The sequence below is a fragment of the Antennarius striatus genome, chromosome 6, assembly GCF_040054535.1.
Source record: "Antennarius striatus isolate MH-2024 chromosome 6, ASM4005453v1, whole genome shotgun sequence".
NCBI lineage: Eukaryota > Metazoa > Chordata > Actinopteri > Lophiiformes > Antennariidae > Antennarius > Antennarius striatus.
The window spans coordinates 12,350,048-12,362,299 of NC_090781.1; the positions used below are offsets into that span (position 1 = coordinate 12,350,048).

Here is a 12,252-nt window from a genome sequence, read left to right on the forward strand (position 1 = left end):
CCTTAACAGGAGATAATGAAGGGTAGAAATCCCTCTCCCAATGCCCAACCCACGTTTAATGGCTGCAGCCCGTGACTCATCTGTGTAGGAAAGGCTGTTTTTTATGGTTATGATGTCTCTTTTATGGGCTCCAGCTTCCAGCTGCCGTGCAGATTTTTACAGGCTGGAGGAGACAATCCCATACGGCGATAATTTGTGGATGAAGACCGCATCTCTCCTGTTTTCTGCTGCGGGACGTTTCTCTCAAACTATGACCCAATCGTTGCGTGTTGCGTACTTTCAGCCCCTCCTCGTCAGAGGTGGAGTGAAGTGAGACGAAATCACGACGAGAAGTACCGGAAAGTGGAGTAATTCCCCTTCAGAATAAGAATGCATCTTTATCAAGTTTTATCCCAAATTAGATCGTCCTGCAAGCATAACATGAAAAACTCAGCAATAACGGAGTTATTGTAATTTCCTGATGAATTTTGTAGATACTTCCTATTACATTAAACGCCAAAACAGTGTACTCAGTAGCTAGATTAAGTTTTATTTTGAAAAGTCACATCGGAAGCAGATTGTCAACTCGCGACTAACTTAACAGCGGTCCCGTCCAGTTGATGCGAGGGACAGCCTCCCTGAGTTCAGTTTGCCCGGTGCGCACAGAGGACTCAGAGGGGTCAGGGAGCTCCCAGTCCTGCGTCCGCTGCACCGGAGGAGGAGGAGGCGACGGGACCCCCCGAAGCCGCCACGCGTGGAAGAACCGCATCCTTCACCCGCACCGGAGGGCAAGAAGAATCGTGGACGGGGAGAGAGGGGGGACAGCTGCCTCTGCTGTCCGAACTCAGATGAACACACCGGAGCCCGCGGAGGGGAGATCGTTGGATACGATTTTATTCCTGATACCAAGATGAAAGCGGCCGGGAGACAAGTCACCGCGACCGGAGACAAGCTGAACGGGGACATGAAGCGGAGGCCGAGCTATCCGGGCGAACTGCGGGCCAAACACGCCAACATGTCAACTAAGATTTGGGTGAAAGTGGCGATGGCGATCGTGTATTTCCTCTGCGTGTCCGTGGCTGCGTTCATCCTGGTCATCTACTACGTGTTTTTCTGGACTCCCGACCCGCAGTACAACACCACCAGCACCGAGGCGCCCAACCGCACCGAGTGCGCGCCGAGGTTCGGATGACTACATATCACGCATGCACACACACACACACACACACACACACACACGCATCCACACGCGTTAATAACGTGATGTCGGTGACCGCACACACCTGACGTGAAGCCGCAGCGGGGAGGGGGGGGGGAGTCAGGAGGCATGACCGCATCCAGAGTTTGGGATGCTGCCTGAGGACGGAGGGGAGGACAGAGGGGGCAAAGTGCTGCCGGGATGCATCAGCCTTCCGCATGCTGGAAGCTGGAGGGGGTGGGGGGGTGTTGCTGGTTTCATCCTCTGTCTTGACCCAAACTCAATCCTATGGGGGTTTTATCATGTTTGTTTGTAATTTTTTTAACAGAATCCACAGAGAACACGTTTACCCCCCTCCCACCCCAACCCCTGTCCAGGTCAAAAAAAACAAAACAAAACCCCTCCAAAGGAATATCTCAGTTTTTTTTGTTTTTTGTTCCTGATGTAGGTTTTGGACATGAATGTGAAGGATAGAATGGAGGATCATCTGCATACGATCTTGATTGTGAGACAGTGGGGCCCCTGGGGCCACTGGAGATGTGAGAGGCCCTTCATGCATGTTGCAGGTGAGCCAGATCTCATGTTGTGATGCTGTTGGTTCAAAAACTGCAGCAGCGTTTCAGGATTTAGTTCCAGTTAACACTCTTCTGCACAGTCGAGCTAAAAACTACAGAACTCGACACACAACCAGGTTTCTACTCCGAAACATTTCTTCTCTTCAACAGATTTTTGAACTTAAAGCTGCTATGTTATTGAGTCCATTAATTGCTTGCCAAATACATTTTTCATGTGAGGATTTGCTGCTGTCCTCTTTTTTAAAAAAGTTGTATTCTTATCTCAAATTTATTTTGGGATCATTAAAGTATTTATCAGTCTGTGTATCCATGAAAGGCAGGAAACAATAATAACTTTAAACTTGGGATATAATCATTCAATGCAAATATCACATTTGTTTTCTGTTAAGTTTTATGCAAACAAATCAATAATTAATGATTAGGTTTAATTGTTTAGTGAAAATAAGCATCAAATGCAGCCTGAGCTCCAAGAACTGGTGCAGCTGTAATATAGAGGAAATAGAAACAAGCATTAGATTTGATTTGCAGATATTTAACTATAAAAATCTGATCAGATGAGGAGCAGCTGCAGAAGTTTGATCATCTCCTCCCAGTTTGATTTTGTTTTCAAACTCCTCTTCAGACACAACCAATATTTGACGAGTTGAGGATATTTGTGAGACTTAAAACTGCTACGTCTGGAGATTCTTTAGCCTTTAATTCACTTTTTCACTCTTGACATGTGTGGCAGACTTAAGTGTGAGAAGCGGGCACCGTTCAACTTTAATAACAACCATTTTTTTAATAGAGGATTTGGTGTTTTCCCATCTCTGTCAGAACTCAGTAATTTTTAATACTTTGAGGATCCAGTTCTGAATTCAATGGCGTCTTTCTTTAAACGCGATCGGTTTCCTTAAACAACATCTTAATTCATCTATAATTCTTCACAAGGACACTTAGAACCCCTGATTCTTTGAGGAACATCCCATGGCGTCCCAGGAACCCTCTCCAGAACTGTTCAACACTCTCAAGTCATTGAGAATTCCCTTTAGAACGCCACCATGAAGGTCTTTAGCCATTGAAACCAATGTCGAACTCCACAACACCCAAACACACCACATCATCAGATTCCCAGAAACACTGTCAGTGGTCTCTGGAACAACCTGAATAACAACCCCAAAGATCACCTGATCTCACCTCAAGACCCACTGAGACCCCACAAAGACGTCACTCTGAGATGCTCTGCACTAATGAAGACTTCTTTAACGATATGCCTACAAAGGAACGATGGACTCTGTCTTTTTTCTTCCCACAGCAGGATGCTGTTTGTATTCAGGTATCTAGTGGAACTTCAAGCGATACTGTACTGTAGCAGAAGTAGCCTAAATTTTGATCTCAGTAGCTCGTAGCTGTATGAAATGCAAGGCGATCGCTCGCTATACTCAGTAGTTTAAGCAATTTTACCTTTTTAGAGCAACATTTATCTTGAATCACCTCACAGAATGAGCTTCGTGTACCTCTTCTAGATGACAATTTGTTCACCTCACCTCCTGTTCATAATTTAGGCTACAATCCCTCGATCTAGACTGTTTTCTTTACAATGTAGGCTTGAGAATATATTGTTATGGTATGATAAACTATGCATTTATTCCAGCGTGCGTCTCTTTATTGTGACTGTTGTTTGGTGTCAAAAACAGGAACGTGTCACTGGAAACTTCAAATTTCAGATATTTCTGCTTTTATAAAATAACCCTCAGTGACTTTTTTGAATGTCTACCTTCTGTAAAAAAAACATACCTTTTGTCTTTAAGTTACAACAGGTCTTTAATGTAATATCATAGTTGAGTTAGAACATTTACCCTTTTCAGACAGACCTTAACTTGGCTTCCTCCAGAATTCAGGGACCTTTCTCATATTTATCTGGTTACACTTTATCTACTCTGTTTATGAACAATTTCAAACACACACTTCAACACACACTTCAACACAGAAACTCCTCACAGCACAGTAACAACAGCAGGATGTGATTCAAATACATTAACATGCAAGCAATGGATTTCTGATTGTTTTGAGGTCAGTTTATTGATTGTTTTCAGTCTTATTTTCACATTTGTCATCAGCGCTCCACTCTCCAACATTCAGTATTAGATTATTAACATCTGCTTGCTAAGCTGTGAAGGACGGACAAAGACAGAGACAGAAACTAACTACCCAAGGTTTGACTTGTAATGAAAAAAAAAAAAAACCCTGTTGCTTAACTATATGCAATTTTTTTGTTTCCAAGTGAAGTTTTTTTCATGTGCTGCCAATAAATTGGTCATAAAATAGTCAGAATTGATTTAAATTTGTTACAAATGTATAATTTTATGTGAGAATTTCCTTTATCCACAATCAGAAATAAAATAGATTAAAACTAATAAGTTAAAAGTGTCACTTCAAATTGACCTGAATTGTATGAAGTGTCGATATTTTATATCACATCTAAAGTAAAAGGGTTCCACCAAAGTGCTTTAGGAATTTAACATATTGTTAAATAATGTAAAAAAAACAACAAAACACATTAAAACTGTGACAAATCGTTTCATAGATTTATTAATAATTGAGGGGATTCAAATGCACAAACCCTCTGCATGCTCCAGGGAGTTGACCCCATGTATTATTTGTAATTCCAAAGCACAAACAGACTGTGTGTGTGTGTGTGTGTGTGTGTGTGTGTGTGTGTGTGTGTGTGTGTGTGTGTGTGTGTGTGTGTGTGTGTGTGTGTGTGAGAGAGAGAGAGTCTTGCTGTTCCTCTTTAAATCAATAATTAAGTTTTCAGCTGAAGTTGTCAGCAGTCGTCTTCCTCGCTGGCAGCCGCGACGTGAAGATGAGCATCTTGTGACTCAGCAGAGCTCCACGTCCACTCTGGACTGCAGCAGCAACAGACACTGCTGCAGGTTAACCTATAAACTCCTGTTTACACCTCTCATTCAGTCATTCAGGGCCTTTTACTTTCTCAGGTTCCACGGGTCTAAAATGAGTGGAGCATGTAAGACAAAGTTAAGTACACAGAGGGCCAAAAAAACAAGTTTGCTTCAAGCCAAGGTTCAGACTGGTTCAATGTTTATTAAAACATATGAAATGATTACACTCAAAATCGATATCACAGTATTATACTTTTTTAGATCAAAACCATCGGAATAAAATATCACCAGGAAATAAAACAATTTCCTCACAGTGTCAATCCACTTCCATACAACGATGCACATCAAGTTGTTGTGTTTAGTGCTTCTAAAATATTCAAGTTGATGGTTTTCTCAATGTTTTTTCAACAAACCTCAAAGATGATACATCAAACTTCAGTTATAGTACATTTAAAATATTTTATCTATTCAAAACAGCAGAAGCGTATCTATGCAGTGTGAATATAGTACAATACAGTAATGATGACTGCTTGTCACTCTTGTAACCTTTTTACTGATAAAATGCAAATTTTCATAAAAATCTGTCCCTTTTGCCACTCGATGCCTGAAGGTGACTAAGATCCTGCCACTCTGAGGAGTGGCAGCTGCAGCATCCATCAAGTCACTTCTATCAGAGAAGAAAATGTGTGTCTGAAACTCCAGCTCAAATACATGGAAATAAACATCAAACAGGGATAATGAAAATGTTTTAATGCCATAGTTTTCAGATGTGCCTCTTTTGGTCTCACATAAAGTAACTGAACGATATAAAACAGCTCAAACAGTGAAATCATGTCACCACATTCTGTTCATCCACACTGACTTAATATCTTATCCCTTCACATCTAAGTCTTGAAAAGGAAGCCGGCATTCTTTCTGCACACGGCACCTAAAATATTAATCTTCAAAATATCAGGGTATTGTATTGAACTAAAAATAATTGATCTCCTTACATCACATATGTCAAAGTCAAGGCCTGGGGGCCGGATCCATCCCGCGAACCAATTTTCTATGGTCCCCTGGATGTTATTTAACTACTATTGGAATCGGCCTGCAGACAGCCATCTTTTGTACGCTGCAACACTACATTTCCCATAATGCAGCGGTAGCCTGAGAAATCACTGCAGCAAACTGGACTCGGCTTCATTTTTCACCTACAGTCAGAGCAGATGTTAACTTCAGCTACCCCTCCTCCTAAAAAATGACTAAATGGAAAGTGGACGCTGTGAACAGGGTGTGTCAAGCCATTTGGGAGTCAGAGGATATATTCACAGAGGTGAAAGGTTAACCTGTGTGTCTCCAGTGTGGAGAAAGTTTGGCTGTAATGGAAGAATATAATCTAAGAAAGCCCCATCAAACATCTCAGAAACACACAAAGACTTGATTTTTCTTTGAAGAAAGTTTGTTTTTGTCTGTGTTTTCACTTAAAATTACTGACAGCCATAAGTAATTTCGCTTATTCATGTAATCATTAAATAATATACACTTGGGTTCAAAAGGTTAAACTAAATCTGACAGCACGGACATGACTTCACGGAGCACTACACACGACTGACCACTAGAGGCCAGTGCTGTACAGATTGAACTCTACAGCGACACTGGCAGGCTTTTAATTAACACACACCATTGTTAAAATATTTTAATTAAATAATTAAACACTTTGTGGAAAAACATACTTTAAGTGAGGATCATCACCCAAAGTATTGCCAGTTCAGTGGTGGTGTGATGAGTAGAATTTGTGAACATACAGTAGTTACCCTATGAAACTAGTTCTTCTTTTCCTTTCGGCTTTTTCTATCAGGGGTCACCACAGCGAATCAGTTGCTTCCATCTAACCCTGTCTAACTTCGTGTCCTCTTTCACTACATCCATAAACCTCCTCTTTGGTTTTCTTCTAGGCCTCCTGCCTGGCAGTTCAAAACTCAGCATCCTTCTACCAATATATTCACTATCTCTCCTCTGGACATGTCCAAACCATCTCAGTCTGGCCTCTCTGACTTTATCTCCAAAACCTCTAACATGTGCTGTCCCTCTGATGTACTCATTCCTGATCCTATCCTTCCTGGTCACTCCCAGAGAGAACCTCAGCATCTTCATCTCTGCTACCTCCAGCTCTGTCTCCTGTCTTTTCCTCAGTGACTCTGTCTCTAGACCAAACAACATCGCTGGTCTCACCACAGTTTTGTACACCTTTCCTTTCATTTTAGCTGAAACTCTTCTATCACACATCACACCGGACACTTTTCTCCACCAGTTCCATCCTGCCTGTACACGCTTCTTCACCTCTTTTCCACACTCTCCATTGCTCTGGACTGTTGACCCTAAGAACTTATGATCCTCCACCTTCTTGATCTCTTCTCCCTCTAACCTCACTCTTCCACTTGGGTCCCTCTCATTCACACACATGTACTCTGTCTTACTGTGGCTAACCTTCCTTCCTCTCCTTTCCAGGACAAACCTCCACCTCTCTAGCGTCTCCTCCACCTGTTCCCTGCTCTCACTGCAGATCACAATGTCATCTGCAAACATCATAGTCCATGGAGAGTCCTGTCTAACCTCGTCTGTCAGCCTGTCCATCACCATAGCGAACAAGAAGGGGCTCAGAGCTGATCCCTGATGCAGTCCTTCTCTGTACTTCTCTATCAACATCCTCAAAGCAAATACTGCATCTGAAGTACTCTTTTTTGGCATGAAACCATACTGCTGCTCTCCGGGTTCTCCGGCTTCCTCCCACCTCCAAAAGCATGCGGTTGATTGGCCGGTCCCAAATTGCCCGTGTGTGGCGCGTTGGCATCATGCCCGGAATGCCCCCCGCCTTACGCCCTATGCCAGCTGGGATAGGCTCGAGCTCCCCGCCACCGGCTATAGCGGATGCAGCGGCAGAAAATGGATGGATGGATAAATTAGACATTGCGATATGTAGTAAATATGAAAAAAGGGGGTTTGTCATCTAAAAAGCATCGTTCGAATAGTATTGAATCGTGTTTAAACTTATTTTTCTTATTTTATAAGTTATTTTAGTGTTCGTGCTTTGTATAATATTGTAATTACAGTCGCGAGCTGACTCGGTTGCCATGGTACCCCGCGACAGTTTCCCGGATGTAGTGTTTTCCCTGTTCAACATGGCGTCGGGAAAGTGAGACTTCGGCTAATGCTACACAGTTTGCCCGAAGTTAGTCCACGTCTGCTCTTTTAAAACGAGGAAAGTTTATATCATATCCACAGTGGCGGCAGAAGAAAACGACTTTCTGTTGGAGTTTCTGAGTGAGTGTTCATATTTTATGTGAAAAAGTGGTGTGCACTAGCTTATGATGTGCCTCCGCTCCCCGTTTAGTTGCTAATAGTTGCTAACAGCGTTAGCCGTGTCCAAGCCCGACCAGCCCGAGTGTGAGGGTCCAGAAGTAAACTCTTGCCGTCTCTTCCGTGTGGGTATCATGTAAAAAGTGTCTTATAGTAATATGTAAAGCTTGTAATGTCACTTCTCACTACATGACCAAGATACAAAGTGATGATGAGTCACTTGACAGTTGTTCAATAATTAAAAACCGCGGTTCTGGACACCTAACTAAGCTAAATTTAGAGCTGTTTCCTTGCTAACACCACGCAGTCAATGGTTAAGACCCGGTAAGCTCACTGGATGGCTTAATGGCAAATCCAGGACACAACCTGCTTCTGGCAACAATAGCTTTTCTTATCTGTCTACCAGCTATGAAGAGCCGAGGTCAACATGTTTTAGTGCTATTTCTCTACTAGCAGTGTATCAAAACATAGAAGCCGGTAAATCAATTCGGTCCCTGCGACTCACGGCCACGTTAAATTCTCGTTTTCCGCCGCGGAGCAGGAATGGCAGCCCCGGTGATCCTCTGTCTGGTCACGCTTAAAGTTAAACGGATATTGAGAGTCAGAGAGTTTATTCAGCATCCTTGATCTGTTAGTGGAAGTCGTTTGTCCTCTTCCTCACCCTTTGCTCTGGATTTGGGGTACACGCACCCCAAATCCAGATGTGTGATACATCTGAGGCGTTCGTATGATTAGTTTGTGGGGGATATAGAAGAGGTTTGCTTTCAATCAGTTAGTCAGCAAGTGTGTGTGATCAGTGCTGGGCACAGCAGACATTCCTGGGATGCCAGAGCCTCATGGAGGGGTCACTCTTTCCCCTCATAGATACAGCATAGGGCAGCATTGAGTTCTCTTATCAGTCCACCCCCACCTCTACATCACGTCCTGCACATAAAGGATGTCAGGAGGGGACAGGGGATCAGGTTGGAAAATCACCAGGAAGTATGGATCACGTGACAAAATAAGACAGGTACATCAGCTGTTTGTATGTGACAGCAAATGTCTGTAATTAACAATTATGTGTCTTTATGGTAATACTTCTAATGTGTAATGTTTAATTTCCCCTGGGGGATCATTCCAGTATATAAAATTAAAAAATGTTTTTAACTCATTGCAGTGAGTTTGTCTGATCCTTTTTAAGTGTTGTTTAACTTCCCTAGCATAGATGTAACATTTACTTTAACTGAGATTGTGAAAATACTCCAGTTTCACAGTAATTATTATTAGTGTTTTTGAAGCATTCAGATTGTCTGCTATGTCGCGTTACGAATGGGACGATTAGTGGTAAGAAGAAAGGTAAGGAAGCAAAATTAAAAACCAGGCTGGCAGGTTGGACACTTTTCCTCACTTGTTCAACAAGATGCTTGTTGAACCACAGGATGTACAGTTATGAAATCTGCTTCAGACGTTCATTGTCTTTAGTGAATATTCATCAGCATATGTTCATGCAGATTCTGTGTCCTGAATGAGTTTGGGATTACTAATAAGCAGTGGATATATACAATTTCCTCCGGGATTAATAAAATCAATCAATCAATCAATCAATCTATCTATCTATCTATCTATCTATCTATCTATCTATCTATCTATCTATCTATCTATCTATCTATCTATCTATCTATCTATCTATCTATCTATCTATCTATCTATCTATCTATGCAGCATTTTAATGTTCAGAAAACAGATGTCCATATTTTGAGTGGATATTTAAAAGTGTTAACCCTAATATACAACCAAATGCAACTCACAAAACTCAAAATGGAAAAGCTGGTGTAATTACATATTGTTCTTTCTGGAATTTATGCTAGATTGGCAAGAATAGAAATGTTAATAGTTTCCACTTTTTCCTAATATAAAGTTTCACAGTCAAAAAACTAAAAATAGTTTTTTGGCTGTGAAACTGCATTGACTAGAAAATAAGTTGGCCTGGGCAATGTGTAGGTGAGGAGGGGACTCAAAATACGAGTGAATCTGGAGGAATTGGAGAGGGGATACGTTTTTCTCTGTACGCATATAGGCCTGGGTTTCTGTTGGGAGCACTGACAAAAAGTTGAGGCAGGTGTGGAGCCAAAGGCTAACAGCCAAGCTACAGGATCTGCAAAGAAAACACAGCAATGGAGCTCTGCATGTGAAAACCTCTGACTCCACCTCATTTTGGGGGAATGATGAAGCACATAGTTTCACGAGAGAGAGTAACATTGCTGTGTTTCTTTTCCCTGAGTCCTTCATCTGTGTCTTGGAAATTGTCTGTTCAGTACGATGTTCCCATTTCTCTCTTTTTGGCAAGACAATTGATCTAACCATGCATATAATGTGATCCCTGAGTGACAACGAGAGGGAGCTAAAACAAAGTAAAACTTGCTCAGGGTCATATCAGTACCGATGACTCTTCCCAGTACCAGAGGAAAGGGCCAACCTTATTGCCTTAGGGAAAAGAAAATCCTCTCTGGAATGAATGCAGCAGCCAACATCAACTCAGCCCCCTGGGTGCTCAACAGACAAGAACACTTTATCGGAAAAAGGCTCATAACAATAGCCAATTTTTGAGACTTTCAGCCACTATGTTTGGATTTCAATGCCAAATTCTGCACAGTGACCACAATTCTGGCTTGAAATCCGTTATCAGGGTTTTACAGTTACTGTTACAAAATGTTTCCTGAATTTCTTTCTGGAACATTTGGTATTAAAAAAAAAAGTCCTTTCTTAGTATTTGACTCTGACCAAGATCCCATCAGTTACTTATATTACCAACAGTTTCTGATAAAACATGTGCCACTTTTAAATAAATGTTATAAATGAAACCCAGAAATGATATAGTCTCTCTATTTACCTCATTTTTCTTTTTGAACCATCTCATTTAAAATACCATTGACACTATTTTATGACATTTTATAGACTAAATTTATGTATATTGATAATAAAAATGATGTCAGATTACATTTTAATGAGAATAATTATTACAGAAGATAACGTGTTTTCACAATTGTGCATCTCTGCTCAGGATAACCTGTATGTGTCCTTCTGTGTGTTCCGTTTCAAAGCAACAGGGTGCAATTTGTGTTTTTGCATTTACATGTATAGTTAGCTGCTAAATCAAGATTGGACATGCACATTCCCAGTGATATGAGGGTTTTACACACAACCACACACACACACACACACACACACACACACACACACACACACACACACACACACACACACACACACACACACACACACACACACACACACACACGTTACGGAGAGAGTTCTGGGTGGTGGCCCTGTTTAACCTCAGTTGTACTGGTGTTGTGAAGCCAGTGAATAGCACTGTGTTACAGAGGGAGATGAAACAAGCGGAACAAAGCTGCTCCTTTGTTTTGATGTATTTTTGCACTCCTGTAACACTGCAGAGTTGAGGTGACGCTGACGAGGCTGTAAGTATGAGAATATTTTCCAGACTCCTCCTATTGAAACCCACTTTCATATACACTTTCAAGTTAGGTTAACCAATCTATAAAACTAAAAAAGAGCATTACTAAGTCGTTTGAATTACTTTTTATAATAGATAATTGTGGCTTTCTGTAGTTTAAGATGTTATTTCTAAGGGGAACAAATGAAACCACCTTTGATTATTAGGAGTCTTCTGTTGCTGATAATAGGCTTCTACTGTAGAATAACTTCTAATTGTAACCCAAGAAGCAATTGTCTTCAAATTCCTAATATTCAGACATTGGAATGGAAATGAAAGGAAAGTGAGATATTCTAAATAAATGAACCAGTCTAACAAAAAGACAATAAGCAACCACATAAAGAAAACAAGTAAAACTACCCCAGGGCTCTGTTAACAACAAATATGTTTACATAAAATATATATGAAATATTTAGTGGATGGTTGAGGTTCTTCATTGTTCATTACAAATATCCATTCTGTGAAATTTGTCCCACACTTTAGCTCATGTCTGAGGTTGTGCTTATGTGTTCGGATGTTGATAAACATTTACTGTCAGTAAAACATTTTATTCTTATTTTGACTATTCTACTCATACAAACATCTTAGAAACTGAGTAAAATGGTAACTAATCTTTTTTGTTTTATGGAGTTGTCTGCGTTCCAAGGATATTTATAAGCAATTAATGTGATTACAACTTGATATTTTCACTGTACTTGTAGTCTGAATGATATTAACTAATTTGTTGTTTAGCAGAAATGTGTTGCAGCCAGTGAAATACTGAGATTGGCTTTGCCACACGTGTGA

General features: G+C 41.0%; 2 protein-coding genes across 3 annotated transcripts in view; both read left to right on the forward strand.

Moving 5' to 3' along the window:
• The first annotated feature begins 561 nt into the window (after positions 1-561).
• Positions 562-4,021, forward strand: zgc:153157 (uncharacterized protein LOC751674 homolog). 2 transcript variants are annotated; one of them, XR_011035591.1, is made up of 3 exons: positions 562-1,161; positions 1,626-1,743; positions 2,683-4,021. XR_011035591.1 is itself a non-coding variant. In XM_068317660.1 (2 exons), the coding sequence occupies exons 1-2, from the start codon at positions 890-892 to the stop codon at positions 1,636-1,638; spliced, it is 285 nt and encodes a 94-aa protein (XP_068173761.1). In that variant the 5' UTR covers positions 562-889; the 3' UTR covers positions 1,639-4,021. The 2 variants fall into 2 exon arrangements, 1 of the variants encoding a protein (XP_068173761.1); XM_068317660.1 differs by having other exon boundaries at positions 1,626-4,021.
• A 3,764-nt stretch (positions 4,022-7,785) lies between these two features.
• The window catches only part of pak4 (p21 protein (Cdc42/Rac)-activated kinase 4), a 28,959-nt gene continuing 24,492 nt past the window's right edge, over positions 7,786-12,252 (forward strand). The window contains exon 1 of the mRNA XM_068317705.1: positions 7,786-7,937. The gene's annotated coding sequence lies outside the window, so the exon portion shown is untranslated. The remainder of the gene's footprint in view (positions 7,938-12,252) is intronic.

Excerpts from the sequence above, each read along its gene's own strand:
- zgc:153157 (XM_068317660.1), top strand. The coding sequence starts at position 890 with ATGAAAGCGGCCGGGAGACAAGTCACCGCGACCGGAGACAAGCTGAAC.